Source organism: Hirundo rustica, chromosome 3, assembly GCF_015227805.2.
Source record: "Hirundo rustica isolate bHirRus1 chromosome 3, bHirRus1.pri.v3, whole genome shotgun sequence".
NCBI lineage: Eukaryota > Metazoa > Chordata > Aves > Passeriformes > Hirundinidae > Hirundo > Hirundo rustica.
The window spans coordinates 36433478-36456971 of NC_053452.1; the positions used below are offsets into that span (position 1 = coordinate 36433478).

General features: G+C 36.7%; 1 protein-coding gene across 2 annotated transcripts in view; it reads left to right on the forward strand.

Annotated features, from left to right (window-relative positions):
• Window positions 1–23494, forward strand: part of CRIM1 (cysteine rich transmembrane BMP regulator 1) — a 173460-nt gene that overhangs the window by 71419 nt on the left and 78547 nt on the right. For both annotated transcript variants that reach the window (XM_040058377.2, XM_040058379.1), the window contains exons 3-4: window positions 10103–10345; window positions 19104–19224. In XM_040058377.2, coding sequence (XP_039914311.1) covers window positions 10103–10345; window positions 19104–19224 — 364 coding nt within the window. The remainder of the gene's footprint in view (window positions 1–10102; window positions 10346–19103; window positions 19225–23494) is intronic.

A 23494-nucleotide genomic window follows, 5' to 3' on the forward strand; every position in this document is an offset into this window, starting at 1 on the left:
TCCAGTGTTAACAGCAGCTCGGTACTGTGTAAGCTCTGACTTTCTGCTTTTTTGTGGTTTTGATGTTTAATTCCCTCTGTGAGGTGTTGGTGCTTTAACACAGAATAAGGGATGCTGCAAGAGGGTGGTGATGTCTAGTGGCATTTAATGGTGGACTTGAAGCTGTGTTTAATTGGTATTGTCAAATATTTTATTTATGTACCTGCATAGTCCTGTGCAGGCACCTGTTTAGTGAAGATCTGAGGAATAAAGACTGTGGATATTGCATGATTCTCAGTTTGCCTTAAAAGTGATCTGGCTTCCTACATTTTGTGCAGCAGTACTGCAGAGCAGAACAGTCTTGTCATACTGTGATCCCTTGTGGTCTTGCTGTGTGTGAGGGCTGGTTATGAATCCAAGTGTGCATTGCAGATATTGCCCACCTGCCACCCCCACCACCCCTGAAATGTGTAGGTATTTCTGGTTAGGATACTGCTGTAGTTTGAAAGCAGGACAAGTAACATGATTCTCAAGTTTCCAGGTGTCTGCTTATTTTTCCAAACAGCTCCCAAAAACCTTTGGTCAAGCAGCTTGGGTAGCTGTCTTCTCAAGCTTAAGCTGTCTGGATCTTAAAATAAAATTAAAATTTCTTGTGCTTCTTTTGTCTTTTTGTTTATTTTTTTTCCCCATAGATTTTTTTTTCCTTTTATATTTGTGTGAATGACAGTTGTAAAAATGCAGAAACACATTCAGACTAGCACTGAAAATAGATGTTGCAAGCAGGAGCTCAGAATTCAGTGGAATTCCTTGCATGATTTTTAGATGCCTTATTTAATTTTATTTTGCCTAGTGCAAATGTTCTCTGGAGTCAAGAAAGCACAGTTTCTATTATAATTATTTATTCCATATTTTTCTATGGAATATGAAAAATTGCCTTCAGTATAAGAACCCAAGAACAGAGTGCTTTAGCTTCTTTTTCATTGGAGTCTTCTGATAAGCTGCTTATTTTTGCATTTTGCATTTTAAGTGTCATATATGGCATTAGAAGACTTTGCCTTTGGAGAAAAGATCATGTTTTATGTGGAATATCCACCATTTCTGTGTTCTCTGAAATGCTCCTAACTAGTTTTTTTAAGTGTCATTTCTCAGCAAAAATAAATTTGGTAAGAACCAATATCTACTTTTTTGGAGGACTGAGCTGTGTAAATTCCTTCAGGTTGACAATTTCTCTTCTGTTTGGAAATGTGGAAATTCGAAAACTCCCCAAAAGTTTGTAAAATCTCTTCGCTGCAAGACACCAAGAATTCCTGCATCAGAATTATCTCTGTCAGTATAGATTTCCCCTAAAATTATAATGGCCCCTTTTTGCTTTGCTGTCATATTTCTTATTATAAGTAGATATTTTTTTTCTGTTGTCTTCAGTAATGCATAGAAATATTGTTCGATAATGACGCAGATTTGGTAACTGATGAATAACAAAGGAACAGTTAGTTGGCAATAAAACTCATTCTGGGGAGACAAACCTGACAGAAAGATTAATGTTAAAAAAGAAATAAAGGAATAAAGCAAGAATTTGGGAAGAACTCTGGTTGTATGGAAAATCTTGTGCAATAAAAATGTGTTTAAATTCTAAATTAGAAAGGTGATTTTGAAGGGCTTAGGAAGATGCTACCTCAGAGAAGTCAAGAGAGATGAGCCATAGCAGTTGGAATGTGAAAATGTCTTGAAATGATATTGGACTTCTCCGTTGAAAGTAGTCACTTGCTGTTTGCCTAAAAGAAGGAAACCATGCTTCTCTTTGTAGTTTCTGACCACTGTGGTATCTTAGGTTAGCAAAGAGAGGACCAAAACGTTGAATAAGGTTGATTTTCGTATTATCATGCACTTTGAGTGTTTTTGTGAAAGAGTTTTAGAAACACGTGGTTAAGCCTCTAATAGACATACAGAGGTTAAGCTGGTAAGAGACAGAGGTTCTTTGAACATTATAACTGGGAAAACTAATTTGCATGCTGCAGTTTACTTGCCAGAAGTGTCTTAAAGCATTTAGGTTCTTTCACTGTGCGTGGGTTTAGGGTTGTGGGGTTTGGTGGGGCTTTTTAACATTAGCAATTATCAGAGAGAACTAAAAGAAATCGCATACCTTAAATTTATTTGTATGAACAAAGCAAAGCACTGAGGGGCAGACAGTAGTTGATTCAATTCCGCTAACAACAAAAATTACATTTCTTTGAATATCAAACCCCTCATTTCTAAGTTAATGTTTACAACTCTGTTGCTTTTGTTAATCAGCTCTAGAAAACTGATTGCCCTTCCTGCAGTTCAGTCTCAGTTGCTAGTTTCATACATTTGTGAATTCTTATTCTTTGTAAACTCATGTATGTATTTTCATTATAATTTGCATTTATTGCAAATGCAAGTGTTTTCTAAGTCCTTGTTCTGCTTATGGTTTTAGACTTTGAGTAAGAAGCAAAGAGTAACTTGAGACTTTAATCTGAATGTGATTATGTGGTAGAGTAAGTTGTTTGGTGCTCCTTCCATCCTAAGCTGCCTCCAGAGGTTTGTCCATTGGAGGGTATACGGTGTGTCCTCAAATTCAAATCCCATTCTCCTCATCACATCAAACTGTGTGTTACGGTGCTTCTCCTTCAGTGAATATTTGTGATTATTTCTCCAGATATCAGCTAGGCTCATGTTGTTTTCTTAAGCTGCATTAGGCAGAATTGTTCCAAATAGTTGTGCTTTATCATTATTCTGGTACTCATTCAATGTTACCTTTGGTTTTGCAGCTGAATATATTGTTGCAGTAAATAATACTTTCTGCTTTAAATAAATCTACTACTGGTGTACATTTTTTGTAAGTCATCAAAGTATATACGGTTTATACTGATTATAAATCTAGTATTTCCATTTTTGGTTTATTCCCAGAATGATTTCGCATTCTTCAAAGTCCTAACTCTGTAGGTGAGACCATCTCATTACTGTATACATACTATTTCTTTGACAATTTCTGTTGATTTGCTAATATAAAGATTGAGCAACAGTAGTAGTACCATTCATCCAGATAATAGGTTCTCTTATATAAAGAAATTACAATGTACCATGTTATTCCAGCCATGACAATATTGAAAACATTTTAAAATGTTACTTTACAATAGAGGCAACACAGCTGTAAAACTGACTACAGCTATCTGCTCATTTCTCCAACTAACTTCTGAAGGATTTTCACTACTGAAGTTTAAAGGTGCTTTATTTCTATTGAAAGCTGTGCAGTTAGCAGTAGAAATGGATCCTGTCCCAGGGATGGCACATCTTGCAGTGGGTAATGCTCAGTCCTTCATGTGCAGTCCTGTCATCTGATGTTATCCATTACTGATTTGGATTAACTTGATGGTGTCAAGCTAATACATATTCATTGAAAGCAGGTTTTGAATGAAATGGAGGAAAAGTAAAATTACTTTTGAGTTTTCAAGGCCTGATTTTTTTCTAAGCATAACAGAGAAATGCTGTGAGCTGGGAGGTCTGAACCCAAATGCAGCTACTGCCACAAACAGGATTGGTTTTATAGAACTTGCATTTCCATTTAGATGCAGGTGTTTGATAGGTCCTCACTGAGTCTGTTAACTTTCTTTGGAAGACAGTTTGCAGTCAGGATTGTTTGTGATTCTGGTGTGATGTTTTCTGGGGTCTGTTTGTTTGTTTTGAATTACCACCTTTCATTTTAATATTTCCAGTACAGGAAAAGAAACTAGTTCAGGAAATGGAATTATGACATTGTAATAGCTTTGCTATCTACCCAAAGGGGATTATTGTCTTCCTTGACTGTAGCTGTCTTGAGCGATATAACCCTTTTTCTGGTTATTTGGTTCTCAAAATGGAAAGTCTTTGGCAAGTCTGTAGTGAATACTGTGTTGCAAAGATGCGTATCAGTGAATGCATGTTTCTTAAAACTGGTATCTATGACTCTCTTTTTGTGTGTGAATTTTTTTAACCCAGCTTAGTTCCAGGCTGTTATATTACAAGGAGATTAGGCTATAATGTGGGTAAAACAGGTTGCCCCACTCTGTAGTATATAAAATGCGGAGCACCTGAATGCTGGGAAGCGTAGCAAGACTCATTTAGAAAATAGAATGGATTTTAAATAAAGTTCAGTTTTAGGTAAAAGGTCAGGCTCTAGTTCTCTTTTTTATTTGTAGCAGTTCATCCGTATACAGTACTGTGCATGTTGTATGTGTAAGTTAATCTCATTTTTAATCTACTATAACTGCCCTTTTGATTCTTGAAAATCCTTTTGGGTATTTTGCATTCCGATATCGATCCCTGTCTGTCTGACTGCTTCAGCTGGGTAATCATTTTTCTTGTTTATCCCTAATCCTTTTAATATTTCCTTCCTGCCACTGTATAACAGTACAGTATGCCTATTGTTTGGAATGTATCTCAGTGATGACCGTAAGACTGTACAATAAAAGTGACTGTGTTTTAGCCTAGATTTCACAAAAATCAGTGAAACAAAAATGTGAAGCTGAACACGTGCCTTCAAAGCATGTGTGCCAACTGTAGTGCATTGTTATGTTTAGTCATGAAAATTGTTCATCTTTATAAACCATATCGTATTCTGAATGGCTCAGGAAAATGAAATATGAAGCTTGCTATTTCAAAATGCTTTTTGTTCTGTGTTCTCTGTATGGACATAACAAAAAAAAAAAAAGTATTCCCTCCATCTCTGTGTATATACACATCTATGTATTCCATATGCATATGTATTAAAAATCTGATTTTAAAGAATCAACTGTCGAACCATTTAAATATCTTAATGGAAACATTTGGACCTGAGAAATACCAATTTCTCTTCAGCCATCTCCTTCAATAAAACATTCTTCTCTTGTTTCCATGGTGACTGAGTAAGAGCATCACATGAAGTTCTGACAAAACGATAAAAATTCCTCCCTGAAATGGTTTCCTGAGAAGCATGATTCTGTTCCATTTCACCTGAAGAATGAGAAGAATCTCCCATCTCCTCTCATCAGGGCTTGGCTTCTCTGTTTCTCCCACACCAGATGATACCCTAAGATCCTTTTTCACTGTACTAACCAATGTTTTAACTGTTCTGCTTTTCTCATTAAATAAACTTGACATGTACTTTCTCTGCCTGTCAAAGCAGAGTATGCAAACATAATGAAGGAAAAGAATTTGATAGAGAGGTGAAAGCAAAGAGTTTAATTTTTCTTAAGGAGCTATTTTTATTTCCATGCTGCTTTGGTATTAACAGAGTTGGAGAGGGTTGGGGTATGGTTTGGTTGGCTTTTGTTACAACTGCTCTACTTTAAGAAAAGGAATGGAAAATGCCTGAGATCTAGACTTCCTTTATTCAGTGACTCTCTTAATAAGAACATATCTAACTAGTACCCAGTTTGAGTATTGCATAAACCTTTCAGGAAGGTAAAGAAGCTGCATTCTCTCAAAGAAAGCATTGGTTGCAGCATAAGTGCTTCGGTAACTTGCTGTTATACCTCCACTTCCACCTAAGAACTTTGTATGGTCATGGGAAGTATAATTTTAAAAATACATTGTAGTCTTTGATATGGAGAAACTTTGTGACAAAATTGTGGGTTTATGGCTGTTGCTTTATGACAGACACTTTCTAAAGTTAATTGAAAGAAAAAAACCCTAATCCATATCTTGATTTCTTCATATTATTATATTCTTTGAAGATTGTTCTCCTCCCCTTCGTGCACTTTGTAACAAGTGTGCTGTGGTTGCAGTGAAAGGTCCCTCTGAATGTTGTTGTGTTTCAGCTTCTGAGATGCTCAAATTTCCTGTGCGCTTCTGAGATGACAGCGAGAAATTTTTTTGAGACATCCTAACTTTTTAAGTGAATGATGCCTGTTTTAATAATAAAGCACATAGTGCATTGTATCTTATTCAGCTATTATTTTTCAATTATACATTGTAACTTAGCTTATTCTTAATAATTGTAGGGTGTACTCTCTCATGTGCTCAATAATAGCAAGCTCTTCTTGCAGGCTTGTAGAGAAGTACAAGTAAGCCTGAACCTTCAGACCTAGAGAAAGTAGAGTTTGTCTTGAAATGAAAAATGTCTACCAGTAGTAATTTGTGTCTAAACATAACATTGTCACTGGTAAACTGAAGAACTTTGTTTGAAATTATCCCTAGAGCTGCCTTTTAGAGTGGGGATTAAGTTTGTTTCCTAGGATAGAAGTCTTATTTAGAATTCATCAAAATGCTACTTTTCCTGTCTGGATTGTGTTCAGTTTATTAAGAATGTTGCATTTCTAGCTACATTTCTGAATTTCTTAAGAAAATTGTCTGTCTCAGAGAAGATAGTTTGCTAAAGCTTGATTGATCCGGACTCTTACTTTACCTCTGTAGAGGTTCTTTGTTGGCTCAGGCTGCTGAGATGTCAGGGATACCAGAATGCTTCTAGCTTCAGTGGTTTTTGATGAAAGACTATAAAGAGAATGTGTCCCACAGAGAAACCTCATCAGAAAACCAGCCAATATTTTCTGTTCTTTGTGTAGCTATTTGAAATGCTGCTTTTTTGAACATAAAGGCAGCACTTGCAGCCAGCTGTTTTTCTTAGTGAGTTGTAGGTTATCTGTTCAAACTTCTATGGGAAGCTTGATGGATGCATCCCTGAAAAGTGATTGTTCTCCTTATTAATGGTAGAGGTATTTTTTTAAAGGACATACTGAAATGTGATTGAGTTTTATGCTATAGCAGCTTTACTGTCTCTACGTGCAGTTAGGGTTATATGAAATTCTTCTTGTGAAGGAATTTGCACTATGGATAAGAACAATGTGACACATGTATCTTGCTGTGTAATCTGTTTGTTAAGATGCCCTATTATTCAATAATATATATATATATTTGCTGTACTAATTTGTTTCATAGTAAGTCATAGTCCCATGTATAGTTCTCCCTCTCCTTAAAAGCTTAATTCTTTCGGCTCCCCACAGTGCTTTGAAAAATGAAGTTCTCCTGTTTCTGGACACACATAATATTTGTTTATATTCTATTTATTATCAAAATGGATTTTAAGTCCTGTTGTTTGACTGTGAAGATGTTGGTCAGGAAGAAGATGATTTGTGTAATAGTCAGTAGCTTAAAACATCCAGAGGACAGGTTGGTGCTTTGTAGTGTATGTGTCTATTTGACAGAGCGGCAGTAGGCTCTTGTGAATCTATTTTGGTCTCTTGAGAAGCTGCTTTGAAACGGTATGTCTGGTGTGAAAAAGGGGGCAAAATAGCAGAAATAGCACTGGTGAGTGATTTCACAGGTTTTTTTTGTGGAATACAACTTGGCATTATCCTGCTTTCTGTCTTTTGAGGCTGTTGGTGTATTTTGATTATTTTGTTCTTACATTTTTTTTAATGTTCCCTTTGTAAGGAGTAGAAGTGTTTGTTAATAAAGGAAAAAGGAGCTATTAAACAGTTCTTGTTTGATGAAATCTTAAATAGCTGCATCAATTTGAATTAAATCAGGAATTCTGCTAAGGCAGTGACATTTATGTCTGTATTAATGTTTGTAATTTATTTTGAGAACAGATTAAATTTTGATGCCTTCTTCGATGAAGTAATGAGAAGGTAGAACTAGTTTAGTGTAATGAATCCCTGTGGATAGAGAAGATTTTGTCATTTGCTGAGATAACAAGAAGAAAAACCTTGAAACTTTTCTGAATGATTGCTTAGAAGTAATGCTCTTTATCTAAACTTGGTGTCAAAATGAGGAGCCCACATCAACTTTTACTGAAATGCAGTAAAACTAAACTCCCATCTTCTTACATTGCAGTGAATTCTGGACTTGGAAAGCAGTTACACTGGCATAATGCTAGCTGATTAAAGCTTTAACTAACATTTAGTCACTAGCTGCTTTCCATAAAGAAAAAGGACAACTAAATCAAGAAACAAATGGTGACATAATCTGTAAATTTTTCTTATCCTGCTTTTGACTATGTTGTGGGCTAGAGTTTGGGAAGCTGAAAGATAATTGGTTGATCTATTGGTTGATCCAGCTTGGGTGAATATATTTGAGTTTCCTGTTGCTCTGTTGTATTTGTGTTTTGGGAAGGGAATGTTTCAACATGTACGTAGTTTGAGATGTATTTACACGAGTATTAATAGGAAGTTATTAGTAGGGCTTTGTGTGTTTATTTTTCAGGACTATGAGGTACAGAGGTAGTAGTGACACTGGATTAGGAAGAAAACCCTTGGTTTATAAATACCTACTGGTGTTATATTCCCTAGTATTAAAGCATAAACACGTCTTTGCAAGGTGGTGGTTATGTTTAAATAATTTCCTCTGAAAATGGTGCTGGCTTTATGTAAGAGTCCCATCACAGTCTGTAACCTTTAACAACATTGAGCGCAATACTCTAATGTGGAAAAGACTATCAAAATATAATATAATAAAAAATAATGACAAAACACTGAGTGAATATTTCATGCAAAAATACTTGTCATGGCTCTCTGTTTTAAATTTCTCTCTTCTATCATTTGTGATGCTTCTTACATGTTGATAGTGACATGTCCTTATTTTCATATCATTGCTAGGCGATCTTACCAACTCCAGCAGTAGCCTTGGCACTGGTCTTTAAAAATTACACATCTAGAGTCCTGAATAGTCTGAATTAAAACAGTTTGATGTGCATTTCTCACAAACCTTGCCTTTTGGAAAATCAGACAAATTAGTCAAAAATAGTTTTTATTGTATTTGACCAATTGCGTTGTTCAAATTTTATTAGTATTATCTAAGCAGTCCTTAAGGAAATGTTTCTCTTCATATAGGTACATGTATGTATGTAAGTGCAGTCAAGTGAAAAAGAGCAGGTCAACTTTTTAAAATTCTTATAATTCAAAGTATTTTTATGAGACAGATTGCATGAGAATGGGATTATCTGTTAATCACGGAAATTGGAAGATCACTGGATGCATAATGCTAGGGCACATAAAGCAATGAACAGTGGGGATTTAAGGATCGTCATGAGTACAAGTGATCTGTCAAGAGCCTCTCATGAGTACGTACTTCAAGGGCTGCTACTGCAACAGTTCTCTGCTTCTCTGTGCATGTTGAGCAAACATGCAGTGGAAAATGAAAATAATTTTGAAAGCTAGAATGTCAAGCCTTTTATTGTATTTATATCCATAAACTAAAGGCTATCAAAAAAATACTTGAAACTACTATGTTTTCTATTATTTATACAGCTCTGTGCAGTGAACCTCTGTAACCATTAATGTTCTGTCTGAACAATGTGTTTAATAAAGCCGATAAGAACCTAAACATAAGGGTAGGTTTGAAAAAAAACATTGGTCTTAAAAATATTATTTAACATTTTAGGCAAAACACATATCTAGTCAAAGCTGTTTTACAGATAGATGGAAATAGGATTTGAAATGTAAGAAAAGAGCTATAATATTATCTAGTAGCACATTTAGGTTAGTAATGTTTGATGGTTGTAAGAAAAAACATAAACTACTTGTACATGAAGGAATCATAGAATATCCTGAGTTAGAAGGAATGCATAAGGATCAACAAACCTCATTACCATAGTCAAACCTCCTATCTCTTAGTGTTCAAGTTGCTGAAGTATGTAGGAACAACACTTCTAATGTGAATATTGGGAGTGTGTACAGGAAAAATCCTTTTCTGCTAATGTATTCAAATATTTTAGCTGTTGAACTTTTAACTTGTTTTTGGAATATGAGAGAGCTTAGTTCATGTTAATAAATCAATTTAAATCAGTCTGTAATGGAAGGTCTTAGAAAACTGAAGGAACAGGTGTGAACATCAGGGCTGACATGATATGCCAGGTGGTTTCTTAACATCCTGGCCAAATGTAAGTTCACAGCTCTACTTGAGGCTGTGTGGGTTCAGCCGTCATGCTCATGGCATGAATTAGAAATTTTATAAAAGATTTTGTAGGACACCTAGCATCTTGAAAATACTATAGTTTTTAAAGGATATTTGATAATTTTTCCTAATGAGGTCATCAGCAGCTGTTTCCTTTTTTATTGTTTTGGAGGGAGGGAGAAGAGAGGGAGCTTATCTGATTTTATCTTTACAGCTTCAGTAGACACATATGGCATGATGATTTTTCTCTCCGTTTCAGAAGAGAAACCTGATTGCTCCAAGGCCCGCTGTGAGGTCCAGTTTTCTCCTCGATGTCCAGAAGATTCCATCTTGATTGAAGGCTATGCACCTCCTGGTGAATGCTGTCCGCTCCCAAGCCGTTGTGTGTGTAATCCTGCAGGCTGCTTGAGGAAGGTTTGCCAACCTGGCTACTTGAATATATTGGTTTCAAAGGCATCAGGAAAGCCAGGGGAATGCTGTGATCTCTATGAATGCAAGCCAGGTAAAAGTAGATACAATTTCTTTTCCCATTTTTCAATTTTTTCTGTCTGACAAGCAAAATAATCTATATAATTGCATCCAATAAAGCCTATAGAGCCTCTAAATTCTTCTGATTATTCTTGGAAGTTAATTATTATATGTAGGCAATACCCATTTTAAAATAAATGATTAAATATTATGGTAAAATTTACTTCCTTTTTTCATTAGACAATAATTTAAAGTGAGTAGCAAGGGAAAAGTAACCTAGTGAGACTATTGCATTTCTGTGAATGCTAGTGGGGCAAGTGACATACTCGATACACTGATTAGATTATACAGAGGTTTTTCGTAGTAGGAATACATTGTGCATGTACATGTGCATTTCTGTTTCAGGATCTCTATAGATGATCAAGTGTTGACCCTTAAAAACTGCAGAGGAAAAAGATAATGGATGGGCATACTAATAAACTACAACATTTTCTGTATTTACTCATCTTCCATTTCATGAGAACAAATCACCCTTTATTGTGACTTATTATTCCAAGTGAAGTGGAAGATGTAATTCACTCTTTGATCCAGACTTTGGCAAGATAAATAGTCAAAACAGAGGACAGAAAGCGAGCATATAAAATTATATAATCCAAAACATTATATGCAAACAGTTTCAAGTGTGCTTAAACTGTGCCTTTCCTATGTTTGTTTAACGTTTTCTTAAATCTTCCACAGAAGAAGATTGTACTGTCTTTGTATCTTCTAGTGCTTCTCTTTGTGTTTTTTTCCTAATACTCAGTGCAAATCTGTGTGGAAATTTAAGCAAACTTTTTTTGTACCCTGTCCTGAGTAGCTGGTGAATAAGTCTTTACGATAATTTTTTGCTCGGGAACATTTTGTCAGCCATGGGCTTCTTTCATCTAGAATTAGCTGTATTTTCTTGTGACATGGTCTTTTTGGTTATGTTATGTTTCCCTTCTATAAGGTTTTTTCAGTTAGTCCACACTTTAATATGTGGTATCCAAAAGCAGACTAATATTTTGGGAGAGTCTTCATCAGCACTAAATACTTTAGAATAATTGCCTTCTGTTTCTCATGCAAAACTTAAAACAAGATTTTAACTGTTCTGCAAGAGGTATTTCTAGATGGTGAGCTGCAGTGATGTTAGGGTCTTTCTGGAGTATGACTGCTACTGAACAGTTATATTTGTACATTTTAATTCCTCCTATATACTTCAATTATGTCTTTACTGAATTTCGTCTTGCTGACTTTGGATTATCATTTCCAAAAGAAATTGTAGCTCTGATCTTGTCTTCCCAAATATTATTTGAATTCCCATCTTGTAGGTGGTAAATAAGTCCATCCAGACTTCCCCGTGGAAATTACCTCTTGAAAACTGTTTTCAACCTGCTACAGAATTTTACAGATTTTTACAGAATCTATGAATTGAATGCGATTCTCTGTCACATTAGTGAATTTATGTAACTCTGTGTGCATTGTTTTCTGAAGAATCTTATGCTGTAGGGACTTTTAAGAGGTACATGGGACTGGAAAAATGAAGGTGTATGTTATGAGGGTAGAAGAGCAAGGGCTTTGAAGAGAGTGGGGAAGGAAAGAAACTAACGGGATTTAAGGGAAGAGCAGAGCTTTGCAAAGGGGAGTTAGAAATGGAGAGACCTGGTGTGGAGGGTTGAGTGCCCACCAGAATTATTCACTCTTTTCCTGCTGTGAGATAGGATTAGGAAAAAAAGCAAAGCAGGCTCAAACTTTAAAGAATATAAAGAAAACTTTATTAACAAAACTATTAAGGAGAAAAAAAAATTAATAAGAACCAGAATAAAACCTTCAAAACACCTTTTCTCTCCCTCACAAGCTCCTTTTCTTTCTCACTGACAACGTGCACAGACAAAACTTAGAACTTAAGTCAGTTTACCACCTCTAAAAATAGCCTTTCTTCAGGTCTTTTAGAGAGAGAAGTCTCTTTTTCCATGCCATGGAAACTTCTGCATAAGAAAAACAGTTCTCTTGTGGCTTCAATTCTCACAAATAGCAGCCGCCCAGGAATCTGCATTTGTGAAGTCCCTCCCATTTCACGCAGCCTTCCCACAGCTGCGTAATGGACCATGTAAACTCATGGGGTACCATTTTAAAGATGAGTGGTTCAAAAGCAAAGGTTCTCTTCATCCCTCACTTTTTATCTGAATGATATGGAGATGAATGATATGATAGGAATGGAGATTGTCTTCTCTTCCCGGAGGCAGATCTTAATCTCATCTCTCTCTGTTCGAACTTCTCATAAGATCACAGCTACTTCAACATTTATTTGCCTTAACACAGAGCCTTTGCTCCTATCTGCAATTTGAACACTCTTCATCTCCCCATACATGTCTTCTATGACTTAAAGGGATATTCTGACATATTGCAGTCCATCACCATGGCCTTACAAAAGAATTTCAGCCTAAGACCAGGCATCTTCTCATTCTCCTCTCATCTAAGATTTGACTCCTCCTTCACTGACTTTGATGTCTTCATTTTGTCTCTCTACCTGTCTTCACTCTGTCCTTTTCTGTCACTGAGAGAGGATTCAATGTTTTGCAAGCTTCATGTGTGCAAGGAAAGAGTTAATATCTCGCCCGAGGCCTGCAGAGGGTCATGATGGTTGATCAGTGGTAGATTCAGGCCGTGCTGGGGCTGTGCCAGGATCTCGGGGGCTTTAGCTGCATTCAGTTCTGGCTGGAGGCCACTGCACGGCTGCAGAGCTGCCCCTGGGGCGGAGAAGCAGTGAGGATCTCAGCAGCAGCACTCCGCGCTGCTGGGGCCTCCCCCGCTTCCTCTGCCCGGCAGCCGCTGGCGGGGCGGGAAGCGGCTTAGAGGCAGGATGTTGACAGCTGCTAGGGCCCAGTCCGGCTGGGATGGGGCCTTCTCTCCTCGTCTCTTTGCAGCCGCCAGGCCCAGCCCCGCCAGGGCTGCAGCAGCGGCAGGGCCCGTCCCGGCTGTGCCAGGCCCGTGGGCTACGTGGCAGAGCCGGGCCAGCTCCGTCAGTGACGTGTTACCGCCTCCCAGGCCAGAAGGGAAGAGCGCCTCTCCCGGGGCTTTTCGATTTTTAACATGTGTGTTCATGGAGGCATGTCCATTTTTCTAGTGGTTTAACAAGATGTCAATATTCAAAACTAGTCACTGATTGGTTTTGTCACAGCTTTTCTTATAAAAATCACTTCTGTTGGGTGGCTTCTCTCCTCACCAAATGTCAATCAATGCAAAACCAGTACATCTGGTAATAAAGCCTGCATCTTCGGAGTCTGACTTGGTATCCTGAAGAATTGTGGGCAAGAAGAGTTATAGAAGAACTGAGCTATATGAAATATTACTGAAAGGCAGCGTTGCTAGAAAAATATGGCTAAAGGGCAGAGGAAAGCCTGGGAGGTTGGTGTTCATGCAGAGACTCTCATGGGGCTGATGTCATCAGTTTTACAGCAAGTAAACTTGTCAGCAAGTCTATGGAGTTACCCCGTTGAACAGAGAAAAATATTTTTTCATTATTTGCCACAGACCTAAAAACTTAAGTCCTGTGAGTAATGCTTCCAAAACACTCTTCCTGCACCTCCACGTCTGCTTAAGCAGCCTCAATAGGGATTTTGCAACAGCAAGGGCTTTCTAGTGGAAATAAAGGTGGGAGGACTACTTCCTATGACAGCAGTGCTGTTTTATGCCAAGATAAAGTGCTTGTGCAGTTAAAGCGTAAATTGCGTTTATTTTTGTTCCTTAAAAAAAATATCACTGCTCCTTAGTTTACTCCAACATTTGAGTTGGGAGCCTTCAGCTGAGAACTGCGTATGTTCAACTGCTGTGATTGGCAGTGGAGTTAGTGAAAGGAAAATAGAAAGTATTTCCTCAACACTAAATGCTAGAATAAAAATAATATATTTCATCTTGAGATCCACTTCCTCTTCTGTCCCTTTTACTTTAGGAATACAATTTAAGGCACTGGTACTTAGTTAAAATGAATACTGAAAAAACTTAGTAGCTTAGTCATAGATGTCTATTAACCTTCAAATTAATTTGCTCTAAATGTTCTTACCTGTTGCTCCACCAAGCATCTCATCACAGTTGTGGCACCTACCGAGAACTGTAGGAGAAGGGAATACAGGTGACCTGGCCCCTGATAAGGATCAGCTGTGTTAGTTACCCAATACAGCCTGGCTCCTGATGGGTCACAGCTATAGCCAAAAAAGATCAGTGTGATAAAAGGGAGTGGGTTAGTAGGTAAGGGAGAATCATCATGAAGGAAGAGGAGCCTTGAGGAGGAGGGACGATCCTGAAGGATCAGGATCCTGGGGAGAGAGAATCACTGCTGTGAGATCAGTCTGGGTCTGCAGTTAGAGCCTGTTCTTGGACTCTGCAGTCACAGCCAGTCATAGCCAGGTAAAAGCCTGCAGTCGGAGTCTGCAAACCAGTAACTGCAGTCACAGTTCAGCAGGCAATAAGCAGCAGTCAGAGGCTGCAAGGGAAACCTACAGTAGGAGCTTGCTGCAGCCAGAGTCAGTGAATAGCTGCAGTCAGGATGGCTGAGCTGTAAAGAGGAACAAACCAGGGCCCTTTTCATGCTGTGATAAACAAGAGGTCTGTGTCTCAGCTCATTTCTACCCTCTAACAAGAGGGCTGCCGCAACAAGAACAAGTATGTCATGCTCATTGTTTTACTGTGGTTGCAAAGCTGTGAGATGAGATAACCCAGGTTTGATTCCATTAGCAACCTCTTTTATTCCTACAAGATGCGTGTAACTGTCCATTCATGAGTAGGGAATTACGTCTTTGTGCATTGAATTTAGTTTTAAGCTGGGGACTACATTTCTCAAAATGCATTTTCAGGGTTTGTTTTTTTGTTTGGGGTTTTTTTGTTTGTTTGTTTGTTTTTAATTAAAGATAGTATGAATGAGCAATCTTGAATGGAACTGCATAATATGTTAATAGCAAAAATAGAAATAACCCAAAGCAAGATTTGTGGAAGTGTATGTGCTAAACCACTATGAACAAGGACATTTTTAAAATCATCTTTGTTTATTTAAAGAGTTTGAGTTAAAAATCTAAATTAAATCGTATTTTACAGAAGTGTTGATAAGATCTCTAGCTGTCACTTCTGAATATCACAAGCTAAATAGTTTACTTTGGCAGTTGTCCAACAGTTGTTTGTTGTACCTTTTTTGATAACTTTTGTTGTTGTATGTGGTGCAATGGAGAGTGTAATCTTTTAGTATCTGACATATTTGGGAAAGCATTGGGAAATGTCTGTCATGATAGACATAACCTGTGTTGAAAAGACCACTCATTTGTCATTTTTTTAGAAGTCTTTTTGGCAGAGCTTTCATTCACTCATCTCCAGCATGGCCTGAAAATTACTCTTTTTTTCCTGTTCCAAATATTGGTTTAAACGCAATTGTAAAGAAAACGTTATTGTTTGCCTTACTTCTTTGGGGAATTCTATGCAGTCAGGGCTTGATGGAAAGTCTGAGATCAGCAGCATAATTTAGTAGGTAGTGTGTAATGAGGTACAGGGAAGTAGCTTGTGCTCCACCCTGATACAGCTTCAGCATTGAAAATCGGGTCTGGAGCTCATACAATCTTGCTCTAAGGACAAGGGTCAGCAAAATCAAGGTTTTATACAAGATCAGAGAAAAGGAGTTCTATGTTTTTCTTTTATCCTCTGTTACTTATGGAATAGTACTTAACATTGTTTTATTGGATGATTTGTTAAAAGCTTACGTTGACTGAACTTGAGATAGGAGTGGGAAAGGATTGGACAAAGAGAGTGGGGAAGAATTACAAATATGTTTGTAATGGAGCTGGAGAAATGAGCTGGCTTTTAAGATGACAGTGAAGGTGTGGGAGGGGGGAAAATCAGCAAATGTGGAGATCCATGTTGGGAAATACCTGGGATAGGGCAGTTAAGAAGGTGGTTCAGGCTGTGATACGGGTGCATTGAAGGTCCAGGAAGACTATGATTGTATGTAAGATGTTCTAAAGTGTCATGGAATGTAAAAAGGATAATGCCTTGTCATGGAGAGATACTTCCTTTCTACTTCTCCCATGGCAAGACAGTGTGACTGCCATTGTCACGTGTAGTTGTGTTGTGTTGCATTGTTCATGAGGAACCAGTTCAAATGCATCTGAACTGAAAGCAGAGGATGTTATGTGATGCTTCCGTGCTATTAGAGCAGACTGTGTATCCTTGTACTGAGACCTCAGAAATTTGCAACTTTTGAAACCTTAGCCTGTACTGAGCCGCTGTTTCATCAGAAATGAAAATACTGACCTGCTCCTTCACCATTAGATGTGTAGGTATTTATTTAGATCTTGCCCTAAACTGTACATCATTTTAATAGAAAATCCAGCCATTTTACTAATTGAAATATGTAAAGGTGAAATTTAACACACTTCATACACTTTGTTAACTTACTCTGCTAGAAAGTTTTATTCACCTGGTTTCGTTAGCGGTTTCAAAACCTTTGATTTTTTTTTTAGTCTACAAAGGAGGAGCACATTACTGCAGATATGTCAGGGCCTGCAACCTTGGCAGGGTTTCTGCTGCATTCTTGTGGAAAAGTGGTAATTCTCAGATGCTTATATATACAAATTCAGTACATGAGAAAATTCTTGAAGACTTGTAAGCAAAGGTTGATTGGGTGACTCTTCACTGATAGGAAATTGGAACATATTTATGAGTTCTTGAAGACATAGATTTTTCCAGACTGTATTTAAAGCTTGAAGTTTCTATGATAGACGACCAAAAAAAAAAAAAAGTTTAGCATAAGATAAATTATATCAGTTTATTTTAAACTGATCATGGATTTTACAAGTGTTAACTATTGGAGTCACAGTAGGATGTGAAAAGAAAACTGAACAGTCAGCGGCAAATGTTTGCAGTCTTACTTTTCAGGACAGTAGTGCAGCTAATCTGGGAGATACCTTTTAAAGAAATGAAGAATCCAATTTCAGGCTGTTCTGTAACCTCAGAATGTTTTCAGTTTTTCTATAATTTTTTGCCAGTACTTTTTCCAGCTTGATAAATCTGTTTAAATCTGAAAGAAAGTAGGAACTTCTTTCCTTTTTCAAATATTTTTCATTTCTTATCTGTCTTCATCTCTCTCCTGTGAGGAAACTGAGAGAGATGGGACTGTTCCACCAGGAGCAGAGAAGGCTCAGGAAAGAGCTCGTGAAAACAGAGCCCGGTTCTTTTCAGTGGTGCCCAGTCATAGGACCAGAGAGGCAAGAGGCACAAATAGAAACATAGGAGGTTCCCTCTGAACATCAGGAAGCACTTTTTCACAATGAGGGTGACTGGACACAGTTCTCCCAGAGAGGTAGTGGAGTCTCCATCCATGGAGATATTGAAAAGCCATCTGGGCATAATCCTGGGCAGCCAAATGTACATGGCTTGGCTTGGGGACCTCCAAGAGGTTCTGTCCTACCTCAGCTATTTTATGGTTAATCTAATAATGTAGTCATAAAGAGAGAAAGTTCTAGTTCAGTAGTCTTAACTAGGGGGTTGTTTGTAATGATTTTAAGTTTGTGCTTGATTGAAAATGACAGACTGTGCTGCTTTTTAGTGTTAGTGAGCCATGTACTATCACACTGTAATCACTGCAGTGGAGATAGGCAGAGCAGATGTAGTTCTGACACTGATGTCTCTTGATGACAGAGTCAGTTATTGCTATGTACCACTGAGGATCAAACTTGGAAAATGTAGGACAAGAAGAGAAAAAATGGCCCTTTGAAGGTTATGAGCTCTTGCAAGGAATGTGGGTAGCATTGTCAAGCTGCTTTAGTAGTTCAGAAAGCCGCTGTGATAGTGTCAATATTGCAGTGAAGTTTAATCAGCAATCAGGGATATCGTACTGCATAATTGGCAGTCTGGTAACATTCTGTTCATCCTGCTTGCTCAGTCAGAAAGTAGCTCATTTCTTAAAGAGGGAACCGTGTTTTATTCTGCACTTTCTTAGTATAATTATGAAAAGGCATAGCAGATGTGTATTACCTGAGCTGGTAGTGTTTCTTACATGGAAGATTTAGTACCAAATAAGAGAAAGATGTGTTTCAGCTTTCCTGAGTATGACTTAGAACATAAATATATATTTAACTTGTTTTGGATTTTGGGGGGGTTTTTTGGGTTTTTTTCTTTTGCATTTCTAGACATTTGTTGCTTTCTAAAAACTGTTGGTCAGTCTTTCTTGTTAAGTAGAATTCTTCATCTCACTAATGCAGAAAAATTTGTTAATTTTCTTTTGATTTTTGCCATATATAAATATACAAATAAGACAACCTAATAAAGTAGTCTTTAAAAATGTACCTTACACATGCACACATATATCTATAGCATATATCTTTTCTTTTTTTTTTCCTGTAACTCAAGTATTTTGCTGTTTAAACAGACTTTAATTAGTTAAAAATTAAGCAATGGATTATTTACTGTTTTAAAAGCTGTGGAGAATAAATATGCTTCATAACTAGGGTACTTGTATATTCACAGCTGTAATGATTATGTAAGAATGCCTATCTAACTTCTGTAATTTTTTTATTAACTAATATCAGTTCAGTTGCTTCCTAGTAATTTTAAAAAGTGAATCTTTAAGAGAAACTGAGTCTTTTTGTAATGTTACCTAGCAAGCACGCATTCATTGGCTAATTTTTGTGACTTAAAAGGCTGATGCATGAGTGGTTGCTTATGAGGAGGTAATTTGCTGAAAGCTTCTAAAGCATAAGTAAAAGAAATGTTCTTCTTCCCTTCCTCCGTAGTGTTCAGTGTGGATTGCAGCACAGTGGAATGTCCTCCTGTTCAGCAAGTTGTTTGCCCTCTGGATAGCTATGAAACCCAAGTCAGGCTGACGGCCGATGGCTGCTGCACCCTGCCCACAAGGTTGGTGTCTCGATGGCTCCGTACTTTTAACTTGTTCTTGACAATTCGAGCAGACAATTCTGTAAATACCAGATAATGATGCGTACTTCTGTGACAGTAATGCTGATACTGAATAAAAGCTACGTGAAGTTGGTTGTGTCAGGTTGATGGAAATACAGAATCTTGTCTTTTTAAAGCAGAAAAAAAGTTGTCAAGGTATAGGTGCATGAAGTTGGTTTCTGCTAAAATTATTTGAGGAGTTTTGTGTCTCTAGATTGAATTTCAGTTAATTCAATTAATTTTGCAAAAGTAAACTTTTGAAGGTGTTTGATGGTAAGGAGTCAAGTGGAGACAACAGAAGACATGCTAGAAAAAAATCTCATTTAGTTAAAGGAGAAAAAAATATTATCTTTTTATGTGGAAGACCACTGCAAAAAGTGAAAGATGGAACTCTCTGGAACTGTAGGAGACAAGAAATTTCAAGTACTTGCTTGCATTTTACTTCTTTTGTTATTCAAATAGGTGTAACTTACTGTGATTAAAAAAATAGAGTTGTTTTATTCCACAATTATACACCACTCTTTGAGTTTGTGTTTTTGCAACAAATTTCCCCAGACCTGATTCATGAATATGCTAAATAAATACATATTCAGGCAAAAATTAACATTAATGAAAAGATTTTACACCAAAAAGAGAATTTTTCTTGTAGATGTAACTAGTCGGCTTACTTAGTGGAAGGTCTTTGCAGCCGTAGAATATTGTCATATTCTCAGCCTCTTGTGTAAAGTAGTAAAAAAGTTGCAAAGAATTCAGAAAGTAGAAGATGGCAAAGATTGTATAATCTAGGTTGTTCTCTTTTGGGTACCCTTTGGATGCACATTTACTGGGGCATCTTCTTTAAAACTGTTGTTTCCATGACATATGAGAGTCTCTTATTACATAGAGAATCAAAGACCTTTAATAAAATTAAGGCAGAAAAAGAGATATGGAAAATATCTTTTAATGCACTAATCCTGCCTCTTAAATTTTGAAAATATATTTTTAAACTTGACAGGTTTCATTTGTGATATTGATAGCAGTCTGATTCTTATTATCCCTACTCAGTGAATGCTACAAATGTTACTTAATTCAGGGTTGTTTTCTGAATTTTGTATACCAGAACATGATATGGATTCTAGTATCTCCCCTTTATTCTTTGACATATTTTCTGTAAACTTCCTAGGAAGTGGAATCATTTATTAGTTCAGAGCTGACCTGGCTAGCTGGGACTGTTCAGGAATCTGCAGATTTTATACAGTCATCGTACTGTTGCAAATGTAGTTCAGCATATTCAAGACAACTAGAATAAAATGCTGCTAAGGACTGTTGATACATTAGAAAGATTAATGGTACATTTTTACTTAGAAATTTGTTTCAACTTGTTGGATTAAAAAGTGATATATAAGCCAAATTATTTTCATTTCACAAAAGTAAAATTATGTTCTATTTTTGTGCAGTCTAATATAGCTTGTGGTTTGATTTTGCTAGTGCTTGGGTGAAGGGAATGAAAAATATCCACTTTATTCTTTGCCAGTGATAACTTCAATATTCCTTCTATTGGTAAATATGGAGTATCAAGAAAATAACTATTCATTTACTATAGAAAAATTACCAGTTTGAAATATCTTCTATTTCTAGTACACACGTGGGAACTGACCTTAAATTAAACACCTAGAGCAAGCATGTTCTTGAAAGAATCTTTTTATTTTGTTTGGTAAACACTAACTGATGTCTGAAGTGTCCTTGTCCACATGCATGGCAAGGCAGTGATGAAACAAGTATTCTCTTCTCCTGTGCACAACGGTTCCAGTTGTACAAGCAGGCTTGCAGCGTGTGAATTACTAGATAATTGTGGATTCCTGAGACCTCTTTGAAATCAGTTGTTACGCATTCCCGGGATCAGAGTTTAACAAGAGATCAGAGGTAGGATAGATGAGTACTTAGCTCCTGGAGTCTTAGGATCTGATCTTACAATTGAAGGGGATTTTGTGTTAATACCTTTGCCCTCCTTGATGTATAAAACTGCAAAATACCTCCACAATTAGCTTAACCTAGTATGTCTGCAGGCCGGTAGAAACAATTGTAGGTGTCTTGTACTCCTCCATTATTTTTTAATTTCATGACTCAGTCTACATTGCTGTGTGTTGCTATTATGTGGGTTCCTATTTGGATTGCCTTAAATCAGCCAAAGAAATAATACACTTTTTAATGGAGTGGATGAGAAGGAAAGAAGAAAAGCTGAATCTGGCAGCAATATGATTATATAGATGAGCAATATAATCATATAGATGCTTTACATGTTGTGTGCCTGCTAGGAATATATTTAATTATTTTGATTTTCATATGCTACTATTTCTTAAAGAAGACAGTGCCCTAGTCATCATTCATGTGCTATAAGTAAAGATTTTGTTTGAAGGGGGAATAAAGGAATACAGGCATGGAGATAACAGAAAAGAGAGGTTTTAAAAATATTAGGAAAGAAGTGCATGTCTGAAAAGAGAAAACAGAAAGGAAAACCAAGTGCAGGTACTTGAAGCATGAAAATTGAGCCATTTGACTTCAGCTTCAGCGTTTCCTCGGATTTGAGGAGACATCCATTATATTTGAAGGGTGAGACTTGCAGGTCAAAATTATAGAAAAAATGCAGATTTATGGATGAATATGTCTACGGTAGGAAGATGGGATGGTTTTCCTTAATTTCAAAATTTCTTAATAAAATATTAAGTATGATGAAATATCAACATTGCCTTTTCTGAGATTTCAGTTTAGACTCACATAATTGCATATCACATCTCTTTTTCATTGTTAGAATTAAGTTAAAAAGAAGTGGCACTGTAATTTTTTTAGTGTACGTTTGAGAGTAATTTATTAAAAGCAGAGACATTTTCTATAAGGTCTTGGACTTTAGACAGTCATTTAGACTAAATGAAATTGTGATTTTGAGACTATGAACTCATTGAAGAAATTAGGGTCATCTTTTTCATATACTGCTGCCGAAATAAAAGTGTAATACAAGCAGAACCAAAAAGCAATTAAAGGAGAGTGCCATGGTTAAGGACAGGTGATGTGTCACTGAGCTGATTAACAAAGAGTTGATAATTTTATATACAGTAGGAGCAGATTGACTTCTGCCTCACATCTTGTTCTTGATGTGTTTCTTGTACATGTGCCAGGGAAATGGAGATCCTTAAATCTTGATGATAAATTGGCATTTCTTTTGTGAGCAAACTCTTGAATGCATAATCATAACAATGAAAATTCCTTGAGCAATGTTAGGGGAAAAGTAGGAATAGTAAACATCTGATACCATGAGTTCTTGTTCTTGCACTCAGATTACATTTAGTGTCACACTGATTTCTAATGCATTGGTTCGAACAGAACAGAACATACTGATTTGGCATCAACATCAAAATACCAGTTGCCTCAGCTTTCATCAGACTGTTATGAGACACGTATCTTAAATTTCCAGCAATTATGTTAAGAAAGCTAAATGTTTGGAAAACAGGAAAACAGCTATTATGTTAGGAAAGCTTAGAACAGTCTGTCTCTGCTCTTGGTAAAGATGCTCATTTCTCCAAGGAGGTTGTTGAACAAAAAATATATTAGAGCTCTTACAGAAAACATTACCATAGTTTTTTGTTTTTTTAATGTAAGTTTGAGGTCTTCAATTAGAAACTTGAATGTGATAATATCAAGTTTACAGAATCTGTTCTCTTAGGATGTTCTCAGTTTCTCCTGCTTAAATGAAGTGTCTTCAAATTTTCAGATTCCTTTGGGAATTTATAAAGAGTAAAAATCTTTATCAAAATCTGTTTCAATTTTTTATATGTGAAAAATATAACAGGACAGTGATTATAAACAGGTTATATCTTTATTACTTGCATTGTTTTGTACATGTTTCATAAGATTTTTACAACATAGTATATGGCCTGTTTAGATAGCTTTACACCAAATATTTTTGGATTATCATTTTTTTCTTTGTGACTGTTGTCAGAATAATTTGGAAGTTTAGTCTTTATTAGGTCTCTGTTTCTTGCTACTGTTTTATACCCCTGCTTGTGTGCTGTCCTGTGTTACAGATTTGGTAATTTCAAGATTCATTCAGTGCTCTGTTTTCAGAGATATTTCATACACATACACACTCCTCCCCCCACCCCCAGTAATTCTTGATCAGTCTTTTAATAAAGCCAGATAACCAAGAAAACTCTACAGAGAACAAAGATGTTAGCACTGTGCCAATATTAAAATGAAC